Genomic DNA, 23,542 nt, shown 5'->3' on the forward strand with positions numbered 1-23,542 from the left:
AAATAATAGCATTCTGAATACAGAATGCATAGTACAAGAGGGCTGGAGGGGTTAAAAAAAATAAAAAATAATTTAACTCACCTTAATCCACTTGTTCGCGCAGCCATCATCTCTTCTGTCTTGTTCTGTGAGGAATAGCACAGTTGATGACGTCACTATGCTCATCACATGGTCCGTCACATGATCCATCACCATGGTGATGGATCATGCGACGGACCATGTGATGAACGTAGTGACGTCATCAAAGTTCCTATTCCTCACAGAACAAGACAGAAGAGATGCCGGCTGCGCGAACAAGTGGATTAAGGTGAGTTAAAATATTTTTATTTATTTTTTTAACCCCTCCAGCCCTATTGTACTATGCATTCTGTATTCAGAATGCTATTATTTTCCCTTATGACCATGTTATAAGGGAAAATAATAATGATCGGGTCTCCATCCCGATTGTCTCCTAGCAACCGTGCGTGAAAATTGCACCGCATCCGCACTTGCTTGCGGATGCTTGCGATTTTCACGCAGCCCTATTCACTTCTATAAGGCCTGCATTGCGTGGAAAACATACAAAGAGGAGCATGCTGCGATTTTCACGGCTCATGCACAGTCCCATAGAAATGAATGGGTCCGGATTCAGTGCGGGTGCAATGCGTTCAACCGCGGAAAACTCGCCCGTGTGAAAGGGGCCTAACTGTATTTATCCTGCAATTACAAAAAGTTCCCTAATTTTTATATGTCCATCTCAAAGGACATCTGTCAACACTGGCTGATCTGTTACATGTGCACTTGGCAGCTGAAGACATCTGTGTTGGTCCCATGTTCATACAGTACAGACCAAAAGTTTGGACACACCTTCTCATTCAAAGAGTTTTGTTTATTTTCATGACTATGGAAATTGTAGATTTACACTGAAGGCATCAAAACTATGAATTAACACATGTGGAATTATATACATAACAAACAAGTGTGAAACAACTGAAAATATGTCATATTCTAGGTTCTTCAAAGTAGCCACCTTTTGCTTTGATTACTGCTTTGCACACTCTTGGCATTCTCTTGATGAGCTTCAAGAGGTAGTCCCCTGAAATGGTTTTCACTTCACAGGTGGGCCCTGTCAGGTTTAATAAGTGGGATTTCTTGCCTTATAAATGGGGTTGGGACCATCAGTTGCGTTGAGGAGAAGTCAGGTGGATACACAGCTGATAGTCCTACTGAATAGACTGTTAGAATTTGTATTATGGCAAGAAAAAAGCAGCTAAGTAAAGAAAAACGAGTGGCCATCATTACTTTAAGAAATGAAGGTCAGTCAGTCAGCGGAAAAATTGGGAAAACTTTGAAAGTAAGGGCTATTTGACCATGAAGGAGAGTGATGGGGTGCTGCGCCAGATGACCTGGCCTCCACAGTCACCGGACCTGAACCCAATCGAGATGGTTTGGGGTGAGCTGGACCGCAGAGTGAGGGCAAAAGGGCCAACAAGTGCTAAGCATCTCTGGTAACTCCTTCAAGACTGTTGGAAGCCCATTTCAGGGGACTACCTCTTGAAGCTCATCAAGAGAATGCCAAGAGTGTACAAAGCAGTAATCAAAGCAAAAGGTGGCTAGTTTGAAGAACCTAGAATATGACATATTTTCAGTTGTTTCACACTTGTTTGTTATGTATATAATTCCACATGTGTTAATTCATAGTTTTGATGCCTTCATAGTCATGAAAATAAAGAAAACTCTTTGAATGAGAAGGTGTGTCCAAACTTTTGGTCTGTACTGTATGTGCTGCATTCCTGAGAAACATGAAGTTTTGATATATGCAAATGAGCCTGTAGGAGCAATGGGGGTGTTGCCGTTACACCAAGAGGCTCTGCTCTCTCTTTAAATAACGCACCCTCTGCACTTTACTAGAGAGGGCCTGGCAGTCGTGATAACGTTTACACTGCCTGACCCTGTCAATCAAAGTGCAGAGGCCGCGTCAGTTCCAGAGAGAGTTGAGCCTCTCTAGGTGCAACGGCAACAACCCCATATGAACATTGGACCAACATAGATGCCTTTAGCTGTCAAGTGCCTATGCGACAGTTTAATTAGACATCTGCTGACAGATGCCCTTAAAGTGCTCATCTACTGCCCCATAGTGCATTAAATCAGTGCTATATCTAACTGTCCATCTTTTCAAGAACAGTTCCTCCACTGAACCTTCTAGCACTGGACCTGGTAATGGTTTTGAAGATGTATAGTCCTGAACGATTTGAGGTTTTTGTGTCATGGGAACACCATACACTTTCTCCTTCAATTTCTTCACTTCCCAAAGCTACAGTATGAGGGACAGGGCTTTACCTCTGGGTGGAAGCCTTAGCCAACATAGACCATTTGCATAGCACTGTCTGCACTGTAGACAAAGGTTGGCTATCCTTTTTCTTTAGCTACACCTCTCCACTTCTGAAGAGCCAACTAAATGTGGGGAAATCAAGGAGGAGAGGGATCATTGTTTCCCAGGCAAAACGGTTTCTTCTAGAAGCTTGTAAACATTAACTAGTCAATGTGGGAATATTAGAGTTTACTCACAAACTGGTTCATTAGAAGAATCATGCTTCAAGAAAAGTGGAAGAGCCCCATGCACTGAGGTTTGGGGCCACTATCACATGGTAGACCCACCACCGAATGTGTCCAGATTCACATATGGCATTGATCAGATGCACAAAGTGCCTTTAAGGGTCTCTGAAGTGCCACCTACTACCATGCAGAATACTAAGACATTGATCAGTAGAGCTCCTCCTTCTCGGTTACTTTGACCTTTGAACTTTAATGCCCTTTGAACCTGTAGGTGTTTCTAAAGACTGTAGGTGTTTTTTTTCTTCTGAAGACTCTAGGTGTTTCTGAAGACTGTAGGTGTTTTTTTATGAAGACTGTAGGTGTTTCTGAAGACTGTAGGTGTTTCTGTTTGTGTATTTTTCTTGGTTATGTCATATTGAAGTATAAATATCTGCTGGAGAGTCCTGAATATACCACCCAACAGGATGATTGACAGCCCTCCGTGTATCAGTATGTGTACACAGAAGGCTGTCAATTACTGTGTGTGGGCGGGGTAATCAGGACTCTCACTGACTCCTTCAGGAGTCCTGTTAGGATCCAGGCTACTTTCACACTAGCGTTTTCCCTTTTCCGTCATACGATCTCAGTAGCGGAAGAAAATGCTTCAGTTTTGCCCTATTCATTGTCAATGGGGACAAAACTGAACTAAACGAAACGGAATGCACCAGAATGTATTCTGTTCCATTTGGTTGCGTCCCCATTGCGGACAGAATAAAGCTGCAAGCAGCGTTTTTCTGTCCGCGATGTGGTGCGGAGCAAGATGGATCCGTTCATGACGGGTGCATGCGGTTGTATTATGGTAACAGAAGCGTTTTTGCAGATCCATGACGGATCCGTGTGAAAGTAGCCTAACTGCTTTTCACTCAGAAATCCTGCCCCAAATCATATAAACCTCTATATCACAGAACTCCGCTTCTCTCCATCTATCATATCTGCTCTCAGGGCAGTAGACATCCAAGGGCAGGTTCACTTTAAACATAAAAAAAACAAGCTTTTACCATTAGAAAATATTGTGCTTTGATATTTGCTGTTAACTCACCTCAGAAAACTGCAGTCTCCCGAAATCACTCGTAGGATTGGCAATCTTAAAAACTTTCTTTGGCATCACCCAGGTCTCCAATGTCTCAAGTTTACTGACTGCAAGATTAGTGGCATGATGTTTAATAAGGAAACCCTGGAAGCGGTCAGCGAGAAAATAAAGATGGACTGACACTGGATGGCCCATGGGATAGTACCTGGAAAGTGGAAGAAAATGAGAAAAACACAAAAAGGTTCAGGCCTTGCTACTGGCAGATGTTAATCTTTCTTCAGATGGAGGGGACGGCAGTGTTACAGAATGTGTATTCCAGGGGAACCACAAGGTTATAATGTCGAAATATGTCATATTTTTCATCAGTGTGTCCAGCTGTCCGTCCATTCATCCATTTAATATTTATCTATCTCCTATCTATCTATTAATTTAATATCTATATATATATATATATATATATATATATGTAATATCACTATTTAATATTTATATCTATCATATATCTACTATTTATCTATCTTTATTTTTAATTCTATCTAATATCTATCTTCTAGCTAATGTTTATCTATACCTAATATCTATATCTATCTATCTATAATCTAATATCTATCTATCTATCTATCTATCTATCTATCTATTTAATCTATCTATCTATCTATCTATCATCCATCTACTACTTATCTAACTATATTTATCTATTTTTAACTCTGTGTATCTATCTATTATGTATCTATCAATCTAATATCTATCTATCTATATATATATATATATATATATATATGTAATATCACTATTTAATATTTATATCTGTCATATATCTACTATTTATCTATCTTTATTTTTAATTCTATCCAATATCTATCTTCTATCTAATGTTTATCTATACCAAATATCTATCTATGTAATATATCTATCTATCTATCTAGCTATCATCTAATATCTATCTATTTAATCTATCTATCTATCAATCATCCATCTACTACTTATCTATCTATATCTATCTATTATCTAATATCTATCTATTTTCAACTCTATATATCTATATCTATCTATCTATCTATCTTTCTATATGTAATATCACTATTTAATATTTATATCTATCATATTTCTACTATTTATCTATTATCTATCTATCTATCTATCTATCTATCTATCTATCTATCTATCTATCTATCTATTTAATCTATCTATTATCCATCTACTACTTATCTATCTATATCTATATATCATCTAATATCTATCTATCTTTAACTCTATATCTATCTATCTATCTTTCTATGTATCTCTATCTATCTATCTATCTATCTATCTATCTATCTATCTATCTATCTATCTATCTATCTATCTTTCTATGTATCTCTATCTATCTATCTCCTATCTATCTATCTATCTATCTATCTATCTAATATCTATCTATTTTTAACTCTATCTATCTAATCTATCCATCCATTCACCCACCCAACCAAATGGTGTGACTACGGTACCAATTGTACAGTGGAAGCAGCAAGGCCTAGTTAGATTAGTACCATCCGTGCCGTAGGTGACTGGGTGATGTGTCTGGTTTAGGCCTCTATCACGTTCCTACATCGTTTGTTTGGATGTATTAGTATGTTCATGGTTTATCTTCCCATTTTCTAGTCATATATTCCTGTCCAATAAATTCCTGCTTTCCATCTGCTTCGTGAGCTGATTTGTGAAGCAGATTCTGAACAGATGTGTCGTACACCACCCGAGTAACTCAAAATAATGAGAAGAAAGTAAAAGTCTGCAGATATTATATACACCCAGCCTAACAAGACCCCCATAAAATGTTTCATTAGTTTATAGAATAATGCTGTAAGGATACAGAACATCTGGATGGATTTCTTTTTATGTTTGCTGCATCTTAACAATGCAAAGCAGTCAGGATACAAACAAGACTGACATTGATGGACTCCTCAAAGACACTGCAAGCAAATCACTGCGGCCAATAACGGCGGAACCCCGCCTGCCGCACAGAATACTAACCAGCCTTGTACTTTATTAGCATGTGCAGTGGTAAACATTTACTCCTGGAATATTTCGCCTTGGCAGCTCTAGCAAAATAAATGATGGAAATATATCAATAATTTCGCAGCCAAATTTTAATATTCCTGGCCTCACTGCCATGCTTAAGGATTCCAACCAGCACAGTGATGCAGGGATCGATGGGGCGTTTGACTAGAATAAATAGGAATTTGTTAAGGACAAAGATGTGGTATTGACGGCCGGTCAGCTTCTCTTTAGATATGTTGCCATACAAGAACGTTGTTGATGTGCACATGAAGGGTCTTGGAGTGCCTCATAATTGCTGCTCTGGACATCAGTGTTAAAGTGGTTATAGCACGGCAGAATGGTTGATGTTATTGAGCTGCCCTTGGCGACTGTGTGCGTAAATTGTTAGCGAGCTGCTTTTGGTGTACAACCAAAACCATAACCGTTCTGCAAAAAGATTGTGTTTCCCCAGTAATATACTAATGGAGATCTGCATCTGGAGATGATACTTCTACGGGCATCCTTGAGTTTAAACTAATGGCATCACCCATCAAATTAATTTTGTAGCAGGAAAATTGATGTACGCCAACTCCAGATTCTTGAACCTTCATATCCTAATTTCAATTAAAGATCTTGCTGAGCAAACGGTTTCGGAGCTAGTTATGTGAGTCTAGCTGAAATCTTTCTGAAATGCGTTGCCAAGATTTGCAAGTTGCAAAATTAAGAATAATTTGACTTAACCATCTACTGATCAGTTTAGCATATACTGGCATCGTTTGAAGAAGGATGTGAATCGACCAAGAAGTGAAGGCCATAAAGAAATCAAGAACTAGAAAGCTGGCCATGTTAAACACTCTTTAGGCAGCTATTATTCCTGACCACCCCCATACACGTGCACGATTGTCTTGGTCATGCATGTGTTCTGAATGGAGATAGTAGAGAAGGTTACTGCCAGATTCCTCTAGAAACTCTTACCCCTGAGAACAAAAGAATAGGGCTTGTTGAAATCCAAAAGCCTGATCCTTCTTTTCCTTGACATCTGACGATTGAGGAACATTGTGAGACACCAAACACCTTGGATGTTGTCTAATGGGTATGGCCTGCTTAAGGCTAGGTTCACAAGACACAATTCATGACATTGTTGTTACCTTTGTGCACCTATGCAGTGTCCATAGCTGGACAGAAAAACTGACTGTAGCAGTCTTCCGTCTAATGTCTCTTGCATCGGATACCAGGACTCTCTTAGACAAGCATGCATTCAGTACCTCCTCCCATATGAATGCATTCAGTGCCTCATTACTTGACTTCTGACATACCGAACAGTTGGTATGTTCACTACTTTGAATGGAGAACCAAATCTAAACTAATTCCCTTTCCTGGCCTCTCATCTCCAAACTTCCCAAAATACACATCCTTGAGTTAGCTTGTTTTTGTCATGGCTTTAACAATTATTATTTTGAGTTTGGCCATTTTTAGGCATGAACCTACCGGCAAGTGTTCTCTCCATCAGTGTGCAGAGATCCTTCAGCTCTTTTGAGACCCATGTGGGAGAATGAATGGAACATGGTCAACATAACGTCACTAATACTGTGGATGCCGTCTGGTTCGTCATACAAATTCTCCCAGTATGATCTCAGGCCTGGTGTACCGGATGGGTAGTTACCATACAGATAGTAGTCCAACTGCCCAATTATTTCTTGGTTCACTGCAGCTTCGAATTTACGAGCAAAGAAAGTTGGTCTTGCTGTTTGCTATTTAAAAAGAAAAGTACATAAATGTATTTATAGTTTTCATTTTTCTTTATAAATTAATAGTACATATGAGGATAAAAAAACTTTGCGATATACTTTATTACAGAAAAGTGCCTCTTTCTACACATATTCCACTCCTCTACTGCTCCTCCACAGCCTCCTGCACTGATCAATCACTCTCAAATCACTGCTAAAATCCATCTTTAGTACAGCTGCAGCTCATAGAAGTCTATAGAGAAGGAAGAGAGAATGCTGGAAAAAGACAGAGGAGAAACACGCTGGACCCCTGCTGCTGTGCTAGGAAAGTTTTTACCTCACTCAAAAAATTGATGCTGAATGCTGATTTATAACATCCTGCATGTTGCTGCTACTGCTTCTAATGGTATTCTACAGAGACACAGGAGAACAGAATCTCCTTTTCTCTCTGTGTGTAGTATATGGGAGACATCATAGCAGCTAGCCTCCACCCACTAGCTTTTGGAAAACAATTAGAGATGAAGCTTGCAAAAGGGAAACTGGTGATAAATTCTGGACAGGAATCATGTCAGGCTACTATCACATCTGCGTTTTTGCTGGATCCGGCAGGGGATCAGCAAAAATGCCTCTGGTCAATAATAGAACTGTCTGCATCTGTTCAGAACGGATCCGGTTGTTTTATCTCCAAAATGAACAAGATGCGTTTTTGTGTGCGGTATGAGATACTAATCAAGAAAAAAACGGATCCATTTTTTCGGACATGAATAAAAAAAAAATAAAAAAAAAACAGATCCATCTCCCATTGACTTACAATGGTTTTAGTGCCAGAAGCGCATTTTTTTTCTTGTCCGAGAAAACGAATCCGGCACCATTGACTTACATTGTGTTTCATGCCAGATCCGTCTTGATCAGTATCGCAACAAAATGCAACAGAATGCATTCTGGTGCACTCATTCCGGTCTGTTCAGTTTTATCACCAATGACAATGAATTGGGACAAAACTAATTTGTTTTCCTCCGGTTTTGAGATCCTCTGCCGGATCTCAAAACCGGAAAGGAAAATGCAGATGAAAAAGTAGCCTACTGGCCAGAAATAGTGTTATTCCTCATGTATAAACACAAAATAGCTTATACTGAAAAGACACCTAAACTTTAAAGAGAAATCATGCAAGCATCACTTTTATTTTATTTTTCATGTTTGTCTAGCAAAAACTATATGAGAGGCGGGAAGTGATGTATGTCCTGAGCCAATCAGTGCACATGTACAGTACAGACCAAAAGTTTGGACACACCTTCTCATTCAAAGAGTTTTCTTTATTTTCATGACTATGAAGGCATCAAAACTATGAATTAACACATGTGGAATTATATACATAACAAACAAGTGTGAAACAACTGAAAATATGTCATATTCTAGGTTCTTCAAAGTAGCCACCTTTTGCTTTGATTACTGCTTTGCACACTCTTGGCATTCTCTTGATGAGCTTCAAGAGGTAGTCCCCTGAAATGGCCTTCCAACAGTCTTGAAGGAGTTCCCAGAGATGCTTAGCACTTGTTGGCCCTTTTGCCTTCACTCTGCGGTCCAGCTCACCCCAAACCATCTCGACTGGGTTCAGGTCCGGTGACTGTGGAGGCCAGGTCATCTGGCGCAGCACCCCATCACTCTCCTTCATGGTCAAATAGCCCTTACTTTCAAAGTTTTCCCAATTTTTCAGCTGACTGACTGACCTTCATTTCTTAAAGTAATGATGGCCACTCGTTTTTCTTTACTTAGCTGCTTTTTTCTTGCCATAATACAAATTCTAACAGTCTATTCAGTAGGACTATCAGCTGTGTATCCACCTGACTTCTCCTCAACGCAACTGATGGTCCCAACCCCATTTATAAGGCAAGAAATCCCACTTATTAAACCTGACAGGGCACACCTGTGAAGTAAAAACCATTTCAGGGGACTACCTCTTGAAGCTCATCAAGAGAATGCCAAGAGTGTGCAAAGCAGTAATCAAAGCAAAAGGTGGCTACTTTGAAGAACCTAGAATATGACATATTTTCAGTTGTTTCACACTTGTTTGTTATGTATATAATTCCACGTGTGTTAATTCATAGTTTTGATGCCTTCAGTGTGAATCTACAATTTTCATAGTCATGAAAAAAAAGAAAACTCTTTGAATGAGAAGGTGTGTCCAAACTTTTGGTCTGTACTGTATATAGTAATTTCAAATACATCACTTAAAGGGTGTATGCCATTACTGATGGAAAAAAATGAAAATTACACATATTATAATACATGGCAATCTTTAAAATAAAAAAAAAAGCTAGAACCAGCCCTGTACCTCACATGGATCCAGAGATCTCCACATTCACTGCTCCAACTGCTCTGCCAAATTCTCTTAAGGCTGGCAGCTCAGGAGCTGTGTCCTATCTCAAGGGTGTCCTTTCTGCTGCAGGACTCTTCCTATCGCACCTCAGGGGGCATGTTCTTTCTGCTGAAGCTCAGAGGCATGTCCCTTCTGCTGAATCTCTTTGCCTGTGACTGACACAGCTTGAAATTTGGCGGTAGTTGATAGATGGAACTGAGCATGTGTGACTACCTTAGTACGTGGACGTGCACATTACTATACAGATTGAACACCAGGGGGCTTCATTATAATGAAGAAAGAGAATATCTCACAATCTGGGTATTTTTGTAACAAAAGTAACTAGTTTTTTATGCTAAATTATCTTAAAATAACATTTAGTGGAGACACAACCCCTTTAAATTGTTGGCTTTTCTCGGCCAGAGAGTAAATGAGAAGTCTGTGTATGCATACTTAACGTAATTATAAACAGTAATATCCAACTCATTTGCCACATTTCCAAGAATATGTTGCCGCGATGTAAGATGGATTTTCTTCCCAAACACACATTGATTACATTACTTGGAACTAATGTTTCCTGGCTGACTGAATTTTCTAAAAATTACCATAAGAGACAGCAGTCATAAATACACACATAAGACACCATTACTTACTAACGATTACAGATAAAAACTCAAACCATAGACCATTTATGGGCAAAAAACAATACTTTATGTATATTTTAAAACCACACAGACTCCTTCCTGACATCCAGTTCAAGGACAGACTTCCAATGAACCGTTGTCCTTGCCCAGTATCCATAAAATAAAAAAAATTCAGTTAGGAAAGCCAAAAATATAACTTTTTTTTTTGTTGAAACTTGGGTAACATAATCACACCCATTATAACTTGCCCCAGGTGATAGCATTACAATCAGTGTCGGACTTAAGTCCCTTGAGCCCACCAGAGGAAATTATTCTGAAGGCCTACTCTTTGTGTATATACAGTAGGATCTTTAGGGGCCTGTTTTAATAGGGGTTGATTATTGTCTGAGCTTGGGCCCACCGGAGGATCATCTGGTACTCTGGTGGGCCAGTCCAACCTTGACTACAATTATCTACTTTTTAAAAGGGTTGTAGGTGAAAGGGGGTTCTTGTGCAAAAGCTGTCATAAACCCAAGGGATACCTAAAATATTTTTGACAATATTAAACAGCTAATGATTAATTTCGCTAATTCTACAGAATTGTTTTATACAGGAATTAAATCTATCGAAGTGTAACCTGTTCTACATCTGCTCCAATTTGGGAAGCCAAAATTCTTCCTGGACATGGAAATATCTCTCAATTGCGAATAACCCTTGTAACAACCATTTTAAAATGCAAAAATTTGATATTTTAACCACTTAACCAGGCTTAATTTTGCAAATCTGACATGTGTTATTTTATGTGGCAATAACAATAACTTTGGAATGCTTTTACTTATCCCGGCCATTCTGAGAATGTTTTCTCATGACAAATTGTACTTCATGACAGTGGTAAATTTGAGTCGATATATTTCACCTTTATTTATAAAATAATCCAAACATTTAAAAAAATTCAAAATTTTCAAAATTTCCATTTCTCTGCTTTTAAAACAGAAAGTGATACCTCATAAAATATTTATTACTTAACATTCCCCATATGTCTACATTTACAAAATGATGCCAAGATAAAGAATTTTTTTTTTTTAGGACCTTAGAAGGCTTAGAATTTTAGAAGCAATTCCTAAAAATTTTAAGAAAATTTCCAAAACCCACTTTTTAAGGACCAGTTCAGGTCACTTTGTGGGGCTTACATAATGGAAACCCCCCATAAATGACCCCATTGTAGAAACTACACCCATCAAGTTACTCAAAACTGATTTTACAAACTTTGTTAACCCTTTAGGTGTTCCACAAGAATTAAATGAAAATGGAGATGACATTTCTAAATTTCATTTTTTGGGGAGATTTTCCATTTTAATCATTTTTTTCTTTAACACATCAAGGGTTAACAGCCAAACAAAACTCAATATTTATTACCCTGATTCTGTGGTTTACATAAACACCCCACATGTGGTGGTAAACTGATGTAAGGGCACATGGCAGGGTGCAGAATACTTGTGCCATGCATCTCCCCCTCATGCCCAGGAATAAAAGTTTAGGACATGTTCTATTTTTTTTATGGGGCTCCGGAACGGACATACACGGCGTGCCCCCCGCATTTTTTCCGGACCCATTGAAATGAATGGGCTCTCATACAATCCGCAAAAAAATGGAACGGACACGGAAACAAAATACATTCGTGTGAATGTAGCCTTACCCTGATTATTTCTTCAATTCAGAAAAATATTTCAGCTGTTTCATAATTAAATCACGTTAGCCAGTTTTTAGGATTGAATTGCACAGACTCCAGAGCTCCAAAAATGTATATACAGTTTCTGTATAAACTGAACCTCTCAAAAACAAAAGGACACATATGTAAGAAGTGTCATTTTGGTTCCTCTTTCTGTTTGCAAATGTGTCGTAACACCAAATGCACAAACCAAATCTCCCAACTGTACTATATGTTGTTGCCACATGCTCACCACAAATGTCTCAAAAATAGATATCACATTCAAAACATTTTGGGGGCCATTTACAATCAGATATACGTCTATATTAGGAGTATTTCTGGCACAGATTGCAACACAATGGATATTTGTGCCGCAATCTGCGACTTTTCCCCACTCATGTCAGGTCTAAAAAAGTGGGCACGGAGTGGGCGGGGAAGGGCCGGCAGGCCCATCTCATTCATAATTTTCTACGCCTGTTTTAGGAAGCTGGCTTACATTTAGACTGCGCTGGATACGCCAAAGTCATGTAGAGGCCTGCGCCCATTTGTCCCTTTAGGAAACTCATTTTTACAAAGTGTGACTTGTATGAACTGACAAGGTTTTCATTTTTTTTTTGTTGCTTTAGAATTCTGACAGTTTCAGTCAAATTAGACCACAACCTCAAACTAAAAACTGATGCACAAAAGGAAACATAATGCAATAGATAAAAAAAAAGTATAACTGAAGGCAAAGACATAGACTAAACGCAAACATCGGGTTCAAATAGGCTACTAGTGTGCATTGAGTTAGGATTACAGATGATTGAATTTATTGTAAACAGATCAAATTTTACCCAAATTTTCCCAAAAATTAAGTCAAATGCTATCGGTCATTTTTCAGATTAGAAGATAGGAAAGATGAAGAAGGAGGATGCCATAACTCCAGGCACTATATACACACTGGAAGGCATTTGCTGCCCAAAAAAATTTCATTTTTCAGACCACTTTTTCATATAAAAAAAATCTTACAGTGCAATTTGTTATACAATAGTCTGTTACCACAAGCAGCCATGCATTTACCCATAGCCATATACAAAGTTGTTACTTTAAGATTAATAATGCTGTCTTAGCGTTAAACGGATAGAAATGAGTTGCAAAAAGTCCTAAGTAAACCCAGAATGTCATCAACAAGTTTGGAGCACTTTTGATTCAGGTCACATTTATTCGGACCTGAATCTAATCACTCGACTAATTTGGCTGAATCAAATCAAAATTGAATCGAATTTCAAGAAATTTGCTCATCAATAGTTAGGAAACTTGCTGTTGTGCAGCCAATTATCGAACAGCAAAACTGTGGGCATTTTTATTGCAAATTGCCATGATTTTTGGAAGCAAAACTTTCACAGGTGAAACAAATTGAAAAAACTTGTTTCACCTGTAGAAGTCGTCCGGCCAAAAAATTTAAAACCACAGCCATTCACAGTAAACCCATGTGCCGTTTTGTTGCGCCATCATTGGCCGCACAGCCGAAATCTAGTGCCATTTGGCCTGATTGAAAATACCTTTATTCCTTGCTCCACAGCAGCTGAGCTGCAATATAAAACCAAATGGCTGTCGAATGGCTTGTGGCCACGGGTGTTTTTGTTCAAATTAGTAATGCACATTGTGGCTGGAAAAATGACTTTTACACTAATGGATATTAAATATAATGTTTTTTCCATACAGTATTGTGTTACATTTTACTGGACACAGCATGTTCTTTTTTCACTCTAAAATCACATTTTCCATCCAAATGGGTCTATGGGGCACAATAAACCTGACACACAATGTATCATTCAATCATGGTCTTCTTAATGAATTTAAATAATATGTTTCATTTGTACTGAATCTACGGCATATGAAATCTGTATGCCTATTTAATAGATTCTGACTTCTAATGAAAGGAAAAGTACACTTTTGCAACTATTTTCATTGCTCCACTGTATCTAAAATACTGAAAAAAAATAAGCAGCTTTGTAAATAGTTTTGATGAAAACTTTCCAACTTTGTTGTGTGTCTACAGCTCCTTTACAACTCAATTTATCTCCAAGACTACAGACTACAAAGAAACCTTGGGTTGGTCTGATACAGGAGTCAATGTTAGTTCTTCCACGCACTACCCCACTTCCTACTAAAGGGGTTGTCTGACCCATAAACCAAATTTAATTAGGAGCTAGGATGTGTTCAAAATACAGAAAACTATCCCTATCTCTATTACAGCACTGAAGGTACATCCCCACTGTGGGGACACGTCACCACTGTGGCCAGTGCACATGACCATGGACAGTTCACAAAGGACGGGACTGAGCAGGGACTGGACCCTGAGTGATGGAACAGGGTGGTGGTAAATAGCTGAATAGTTCTCTTTCTTAAAGGGGTTGTCCAGGTTCAGAGCTGAACGTAGACATACCCCTATATTCACCCAGGCAGCCCCTTTGATATGAGCATCGGAGCATTTTATGCTCCGATGCTCTCCCTTGCCCTGTGCTGAATCGTGCAGGGCAAAGGCTTTTTTAGGAGATCCGGTGACGTACCGGGCTCTCCATGGGGAAAGCTAGGCGGAGGCTTCCACCCATCAGAGCTGGTGACATCATCGGCAACACTTCTAGGTGGAAGCCTCCTCCTAGTAGTGTTAGAAAAATAAACAAACGGCCCATGCCTTGTGCAATCCAGCGCAGGGCAAGGGAGAGCATGAAATGCTTAGAAGCTCATATCAGGGGGCCGGAGGGAAGAAAATGTGGGTGTGTCCGGGTTCAGCTCTGAACCTGGACAACCCCTTTAATTTTAAACGTATTTTAGCCTTTAATTAATTTTGGCTTAGGGACAACCTCTTTTAACCTACAGACATAAGTTAATAAGAAGCAATAACATGTGACCGCAATTTCAGACTGTTCAGGGTTTGTTTGTAATCGACAACCCAGCAGACATATTGGTCTGCATATGTGCTGTAGGCAAAAAAGTGGTTAGAAATTTTTAACTAAGGCTATTTGTAAAATTGTGTGGGTGCCCAAATGCTGTTGCTTCATGTCCTGCTTTCTCTTTTTTTCCCTCTATTACCACTTTAGAAGTCCTACAATCTTTGTACAATTAAAGTATATTATATATATGTATTTGCTTGATTACAAATATAATTCTCTTGAAAATTATTGAATTCAGTCATTAAGGGTCAACCAATAGCTTTGGAAGATTTTTTGTAGGAATATCTAAAGTAAGATGACTCAATTCTACAAGGCAGTATTAATCCTAGCACGGCAAGAAGTCTAGACAGCAGGCGAAGATTTTCTCATGGCTGGAAGAGGAAATCAAAAACATTCCCAGTTGGTGGCAATATTTTCTTTTCAATCTCTAGATAACGATCTGAAAATATTAAAAGTGGTAAGCACAAGCTAAGGGGAAACTCTTTGGGGACTGAAGCTAGTGTTGAGCGAACTGAAGTCAAATCGAATTGACTTGGATCCGAATTGCTGGAAAAATTCAATTAGCCGCAAAGCCGAATTTCCTTGCACTTTGCGGTAACGAATCAATTTTCTATGAAACGGTGGCAATCACGTCATCGTGCGTGACTTAGTGCGGTGTCTTCAATCATGATGGCCGCAGCTGCCTCTATACGATCAAATGGAGGAATATATTTTTTTTTTACCCTGATCAACCCCTGAAAGGCCTAAATGGTAGTCTCAGATGCCACGATCAGCTATGTGTAATGACCGGCGTCACGCAGAGGGAAGGAAATGGAAAGGCCCTGTCCAAGGGAGAGGGAAAGGTGGTGACCCCTGACTTACCTTGCGGCTGGCACCTGACTGCCCTGACGTCCCTAGACGGGTTCCTCACCCGTACGCCGATCACGTGCCTAAACCCTTGCTTTCCCTAAGATGAGCCCTATGTAGTGAACGAGGCGGTGGGATCACTAGTCCGCACCACTGACACTAAGAGAAAAACACCAAGGAGAGGACAGACAATACAGACAAACATATAATCCCAGGTGGGCGACAACAGCAGACCACAAAGGCCCAACAGGGATCCGGAGGGTAACGTTCTGGAACAACAACCAGGGAACACAGCTACACAGCCCCAGTGGGTCAGTATAGAAGTCCAGGCAGGAAGCTCTATATCTGGCAACCAGAGAAGTGGGAGAGGGGAATATAAGGAGGTTGGGAGTGCTGGACAAGAAACAGCTGAGGAGAAGGAGCTACGGATCCCTGAGTGAGCCAAAAAGGGTTGCAAGGCAAACCCAGAAAGCTACCATAAAGAAACAGCCCTATCTTTCTACATAGAGCGCACAGCCACCCGCTGCGACTTCCTGACCCCGGGTATAACGGAGTCAGGCGTGGCTCTTGACACCCTCGTGACACTATGAATGCTGCATCTGAGGGGTTCAATGACGGGGGGACAGCGCAATCGCTATTCCCTGTCATTGCGCTCACTACATAGAAAGAAATGCACTTCGTGACTAAGTAATTGGTCATAAAGCGAATTTCTTTGTGAAATTCTTCGAAGCAGCTGAATCAAATCTTCCATAACTTCGCTCATCTCTAACTGAAGCAAAGATTTTTCCTACAGTAGGCCCCCCACCTAATCAGTGATGACTTCCCATTCAGACATTCATGATGACCCAACTCCCTATAGGATCTGTCTGCCTTAAAGCAGTAAATTATTCATGGGTACAGCAAAATTGGTCCATCTAACCAAATTACAGTGGTCCCTCAAGTTACAATAATAATTGGTTCCAGGACGACCATTGAAACCATTGTAACTTGAGTAATCTGTTCCATAGCCCCAAAATGTCATCCAAGATAAGAGAAAATGAAGATTTAACAAAAATAAGCAGATAATTAAGACAGATAAAACAAGTCCTTACATATAACAGTCAGGAATATCTGCTAAATAGCAACTAATACAGCTGTTTTACCAGAGAAGTGACCTTGATTGGTTTGATCTGAGTCTGAGGCATTGTATGTTGAGTCTAGTCTCAACTTTTGATGGGTCAGAAAAGACCATTGCATATTGAAAATATTGTATCCTGAGGCCATTGTTTCTTGAGGGAGCAAAGTACATAAATAAGCAAATCATACCTCGACACTTTCAGTGCTTCGGTCCATTTACGTGAACGTGGAGGGTTTATGGTCCCATGAGTAGAGCCAAGTTAAGACCGCCATTCATTGCAACCTAGACAAAAAATCTACTCCGCAAAATGCATTCAGAAACCATACTGTACATTAGGAGCTAAGTGTAAAATGTTCTGTACGACCTATAGCTTTTAATTATGTCTAGACAATGCCAAACACATCACAGAAGAAGGCATTGATTTCTACTAGGACTATTGGCTTTTCAGAGAAGTGGATATTGTTTGCAGCAATTACATGTCGGCCAAAACCGGCCTCTTTTCCCATGTGGGAAGATCAGTAAAAGAATATAGCTTACAGACGTAGCGTACCCGATTCCAGCGAAGTGGTAACTAAACACTCTGATTACTCAGGATATTTTGTTAATAAAAGAGCAATAATAAGAAAGTGTGTTTGGCATCTGCAGTGAGATATCCTTCAATGGTCAGTTCATTTTAGCAACAGTCTGGCTGATGTCCATGAAAATCCTGTCTGCTACAGGAGTGAAGCTGTTGCTGCTTCTTCACGACCTTCGCAATTGGATGCAGAACAAATCAAGGTCGTGGCTGAGCTGATTCTACATTGATATATCTCAGCTGAAAGATAAATGCTGTAGACTAGACCTGTCCAACTCATGCCTTTAGTTGTCAAAACAGCCATTAAGTGCGAACATAAATTCATTCCCATACAAAGCTTGCTGAATGTAAATTATGTTTATTTGCATACATTTAATGCTCCCGCAGCATGCTGGGCACCTCTAACGAACAGACAAGGATTTTTAGAGGAAGCACAGTGTGTCATTGGCAACAAAGTTTTTGACTATTATTTTTGATAACTGAAGGCAAACCCTGAATTATACACATATAGAAGTTTTACACCCCGGGTGTATGTGAGCCCTACAACAACGGAGGGCCTCTGTCTGGCCCGCCATCAGCTTGAGAAGTATAGAGCACGTTTGCTGAACAGACCATGGGTCTACCAGGTTTGCATTGTGCGGACACTAGGCCTGGTGTGCCCCACAAGAGACTGTAATGTGTGTCCCATTCAGTAATTAAAGAGGCAGCCTGCATTCTGCGGACAGATTTGCAGGGCAAGAGTGAAAAACCTTAAATTCTCAATAAATGTAAAGATCAGCTCAACTAAGATAATGAAGTGCCATTTCCATCACGACAGACACCAATGGCACCCAACCGACCCAATGACTTATAATGAGGTCTGTCAGGTTCTGCTGTGGTGTCTTTTAATATTCCAATGAATATTCATGGAAAATGGTGAATTTGAAAATTGTAAAAAAAAAATTCAATTTTTTTTCAGTACTATGCCATAGAAATTTAAAATACAAAATGCTGTCCTTCTGCAGTAGTGATCCCAAAGAGAGAGAGAAAAATCACTCTGATGCACAGGAAAGGTTTATCTGCAAAGCTTTCCTTAATTAGTTAATCCTCATTATAATGGTAGGTGTAGGATTACAATGACTGACAGCTCTATCGTTCTTTTGGCAGCACTAGATCACCATGCCCACGGAGAGGCAGTGCATTCATTAGCATCATGTGAGAAGCCCTGACCATCCATACTACTGGAATGGCGTAGGGGAGGTGTGGTGCTCTAATTCAGTAGCCACCTCTCTTCCGTAGTCTGACTGATGGTCTCTACTGTGCTAAAATTCCAGAGAGAAAATAGTATACATGGAGTAACTTCAAACAATTCTATCCATAAAACCATCCTCACATTTTTATAAATAAAACAAATACATAGAATACCGATATAGAGGTCGCTAATATGTGATATTTTTTTTAGATATAAGAGTTCCTTTAAGAGAATATGGTGACATGAAGAAAATGAAACCAGCTACTTCCAAAATAATAGTTTTTTTGTTTTTAATACTGGGCTTAGATCACCACAGATAGACCATTATATTAACAGAGATAATGGATGTTGTGAAGAATAGGCATTGTTACATTCATATTCGTATAGCAAAAATAGAAACAATCTGGAAGTAAAGACCTCTGTATAATGAAAACATACATACCTGAAATCGGTGGAAGTCAGAGGGCTTGAAGTCATTTGGAGAGCAGCCACACCAGTCAACAATGTGTTTATATTGACATTTGCAGCCTAGTTTTCTATTCCAGTTAGTGATTCGCAAATTATTATCAACCATGGTGTCACAAAAAGGGCTGTTTTCCAAAACGGTATGAAAGAAGGACTGAAATGGAAAAGGAAAAAAAAAATGTTTAAAGGTCGGCTAGTCAATAAGACTCAATCAAACACAAGAAATGAACTGGAAACCACCAAATACTGTATATGAAAGGCCAACTAAGAACACGGTGAGGCAGATACATCAAGGTTTAATGCTTAAAAGGGCTTTCCGAGATTTTAATACTCATGAACTATCCTCAGGATAGGTCATCAGTATCTGATCGGTGGGGGTCCAAGACACAAGACCCCCACCGATCAGCTGTATGAGAGGACACCGTGACTCCTGTGAGCACCGCGGCCTTCTCGCAGCTCAGCAAGCACAGCACTGTACATTGTATAGTGGCTGTGCTTGGTATCTCTCTCATCCTTATTCACTTCTATGGGGCTGAGCTGCTCCTAGGCCACATGATCGATGAATGTGTCGGACCCCAACCGATCAGATACTGAAGACTTATCCAGAGGATAGGTCATCAGTATTAAAATCTCATAAAACCCCTTTAAACTACTGCCAAGCTTTTGCCCAGAACAGTAGCACTCCTATGACTGTCTGTGTACTTACCTGAGCAGAAGCCATACATTCCAGTTCCCAATTACGGTATTTATCACTATAGTCATTTGGTGCTTAGTGCTGTTAACTTTCAGCACCGGGGTCTTGGGTTCAAACTGACCAGGAGCCACTTCTGTATAAAGATTGTATGGTCACAACTTAGGCTTGCATTTTTATTTTTTTTGGGGGTAGTTCTGTTTTTCCCTAGACTCCAAAGAATACTATTAGTGTCACTGCCTTGCTAAGGAATTGGCCCTTGGACCTGTATATAGACTAGTAATATAGTGCCAGCATATTCTACAGCACTGTACATTGACTGTCACCATTCACATCAGTCCCTGTCCCCAATGGGGCTTACAATCTAAGTTACCTATCTCACCTACATAAACATTTAGACTAATTTAATAGGAGGCCAATTAACCCATCAATGTATTTTGAGTGTGGAAGAAAACTAGAGAAAAGACATACAAAACACAGAATATGCAAACTCCATGCCCCTGGTCAGATTCGAACTGAGGACCATGGTGCTGCAAGGCAACCATGCCTACAATCTGTACTGCTCTCTTGGCCAGACCCTTATGTTCTTCTGGGAGATAAGCTGCCACCATAGGTGTCTGGTAATGGCTTTATAAATACTCATACACATTCATCCAAGCCAAACATGTATGCGTACGAGGGAGTTGTGAGAGATTTGGATGACATAGCTGTCAGACGACAGCTGTTGAATGGGTACGGCTGCCTTTAAGTGGTCCAAAGGCCTCTCTGCCACATAAGACACTAGTACTCTAAATTTAAAGAGGTCTCTCATTCGAAATGTACCTGGGGGCCTAGGATCTTAAATATAGAGAGAAATAGGTATATTGTGACATTTTTGAAGAAAAATCTTTTATGGTTTGATAAAAAAAAACAGCATTTCAGCAAATAATGTATGTGGAGCTTATGAATTTCAAGATGAAACTTCTACTGAAGATTGTCCTAAGCATGGAAATCTAAGGTAGTTTGCAACATAATTGCATTTCGAAACCTGTCTCCATTTCCAGTTTCGATCACAGTTTTCTCCCTTTTCCATAACATGTCTAGTAATGTTTTTATCTGTCATGGAGACTCTGAAAACCCCTTTGGTTGGGCCGTGAGAGCAGATCTAGGGATTTTACATAAACTCTAAAGACAAAACAGAGGAGCAAATTTATCGTTGATCATAAATTGTCCTTCCTAAAGATCGGGCAGTGAAATAAATCCCTTAGTGACCATTCAAATTATTACACTCTGTCTGCCTCTTGCCCCTGGTAGGAAGAGATCTATCTCTATGGCCAGGGAGTAACAGATTCAACCCCTATAAACATATGTTACTAAATGAAAACACAAATTTGTACTTTTTTAGTTAAAATAAAAACTTAATAGCTAGGCCAGGGTGGCAGCAGATGAAAATATACATTGTCTTTAATGACGTTTGAAGCTATCAATACAATATTTCCTGACAAGTCTAAATTACTAGCAGAACTTTAAGGGAACCTGTCATGTGGATATTTGATTATAATCTAACTAATTATATACAATCATTAACTAATAAAAAGTGCCTTAGATGTATTATTCACTTACTGGTGTGACAGATGGTTACCTCATAATATACACACAAAGATGCCACACGCCGCATGCTAATGCTGATTTGAGTCCAGCGTGATGTCATTGAGTCCAGCGTATATTTAATTCAGAGCTATAGCCACTCCCATGCCCACCTGCTGCTGATTCATATGGAAAAAAACTGTCATTCAGCAGCAGGTGGGCGGGGAGAGTCAGGAGCTCATGAATATTAAGGACTCATCATTATCAGCTGGAGCTTTTCAATACAAGATGTTGGCAGATTGACTGGGTCAATTAAAGAAAGTGACCCAGCATTTTGCTAAGAGAATTAGTCACTTATTTATGTTGCCCTTAGTTAGGACACCATAAAACTGGTGACAGGTTCCCTTTAAAGACTTTTCACTTGCTTATCAGCGTCTATAACATGTAAAGTAGATATAATGAATAGGGCCAAAAGAAAAGGTCTCGGGTATATTAGGAAAAGTGAAAAAAAAAGCCATCCTATTTTCAGCTCTTGATCCCATTTCTAAAGCCTCGGGCACCAATATCAGAGAAACAGCACTGGCTTATTCTTTTTCATTAAACTGTGTGGAGGCCGAAAATCCTTTACATAAAAATAAGATTACTATGGATGTTATAGCCTCGGTCCTAGAGGGTCAAACATAACATTAAATTGCTTCTTAAAGTGTTTCATACGGGCTACTTAAGAAGATAAAATGGTTTAACTTAATTGATGCTGAAGTGACTGTTCTTTATAATGTTGCTATGCTACAGACTGAATGGCTTTTTAAGACATTATGTTCTGTCCACGCTGTACAGGCTTTTAGGTCTTCTGTGCTATTTACTTCAAATCTTTTCAGCTTCACACAAGTGTAGGGTGAAGTATTAAGTATTAATAGGCCTTTCAGGTTCCCAATACAACTATCATGTTTGAGCGACATTTGAGGGAGAAATCAATGTCATTAAAATGGGGTTCTCATCATAGACAATATGTAATAGCCACAGGTTCTGCTGTAAATGTGCAATAGTTGGGTATCACTCTTATGGGAACCACACTTCGGGAGAAAGAGAGGATGTTCAAGTCTATGGGAGGTGTGGGAACAGCTGAGTAGGCCTTGCTCAGCTGTCTCCCCATAGACTTGAATAGAGACAGCCATGCACAAATTGTGGCTGACTGTCCCCCGTCGATCCAGCAAAGAAGCACCAGTCTTTATTGACAATCTGATGATGATGAGTGGTGATACTATTAAGTAGAGAATGTGACCACTGAGACCAGTGATTGGCAGTGGTCATGTGCTGTTTCACAATGTCATCTCAGGCAGCCTCTAAACAAAGACCGGTGGGTGGTCAATGGAGCATCAGTGCTGGACTGAGGAGTAAGATAATATCCAAGGCACCAGAACTTGGATAAACCAACACTTCTGTGGCATGCCTCCATTATCAGGACAGGACTGCTCTTCTCCTGGTAACATAAAGGCCACATGCGGCCTCAAAGTTGTGTGGCAAAGTAAAAGCTAAGATTTATTGAAGTTCTGTACCCTGGATCCCATCTTACTATGAACGTGAGACCAGGTGAATGGTCAATGACCAAGTAAACCATGGTAACAATGTGTGTACTGTTATTTTTATATTAGTGCGTTTGCTGCTTCTTTTTAGTTTTCTCCGAACAACCCCCTTAAAGGACTATGATGGGTAAAAATTAAGGCTGCAGTCATGTCATCATTGTGCCAGTTTTTACAGCTGCTTTTACATCTAAAGCCAGGAAAAGAAACATCAGTCTTTCCTCTATACTTTCCTTTTGTTTTTAGATCCATTCCTGGTTTTGGCTCATCATAAAAGTACACCAAAAATGGCCACCTGTCATTCCAGCCTAAAAGTACATTTCCTGCTAAACTCATGGAATCGACTATAAATGTAAGCATCAGTGATCTTCTTCTGTCAACATACTAAAAAGTCTTTAAATGTAGAAAATTTCTAGGAAACCTGAGTGACAACCAATAAGGCCACCATTACAACCACCACATTGTAAAGTTACAGTGCAAGGACCCATTCAGATGGCCGCAAAAC

At 39.6% G+C, this 23,542-nt stretch overlaps 1 protein-coding gene across 1 annotated transcript in view; it reads right to left on the reverse strand.

Annotated features, from left to right (window-relative positions):
• The window catches only part of XYLT1 (xylosyltransferase 1), a 324,653-nt gene that overhangs the window by 25,940 nt on the left and 275,171 nt on the right, over positions 1 to 23,542 (reverse strand). The window contains exons 7-9 of the mRNA XM_040439450.1: positions 19,178 to 19,354; positions 7,106 to 7,368; positions 3,614 to 3,809 (exon numbers count right to left, since the gene is read on the reverse strand). Of these exons, the coding sequence (XP_040295384.1) occupies positions 3,614 to 3,809; positions 7,106 to 7,368; positions 19,178 to 19,354 (636 nt within the window). The remainder of the gene's footprint in view (positions 1 to 3,613; positions 3,810 to 7,105; positions 7,369 to 19,177; positions 19,355 to 23,542) is intronic.

The sequence above is a fragment of the Bufo bufo genome, chromosome 7, assembly GCF_905171765.1.
Source record: "Bufo bufo chromosome 7, aBufBuf1.1, whole genome shotgun sequence".
Taxonomy (NCBI): domain Eukaryota; kingdom Metazoa; phylum Chordata; class Amphibia; order Anura; family Bufonidae; genus Bufo; species Bufo bufo.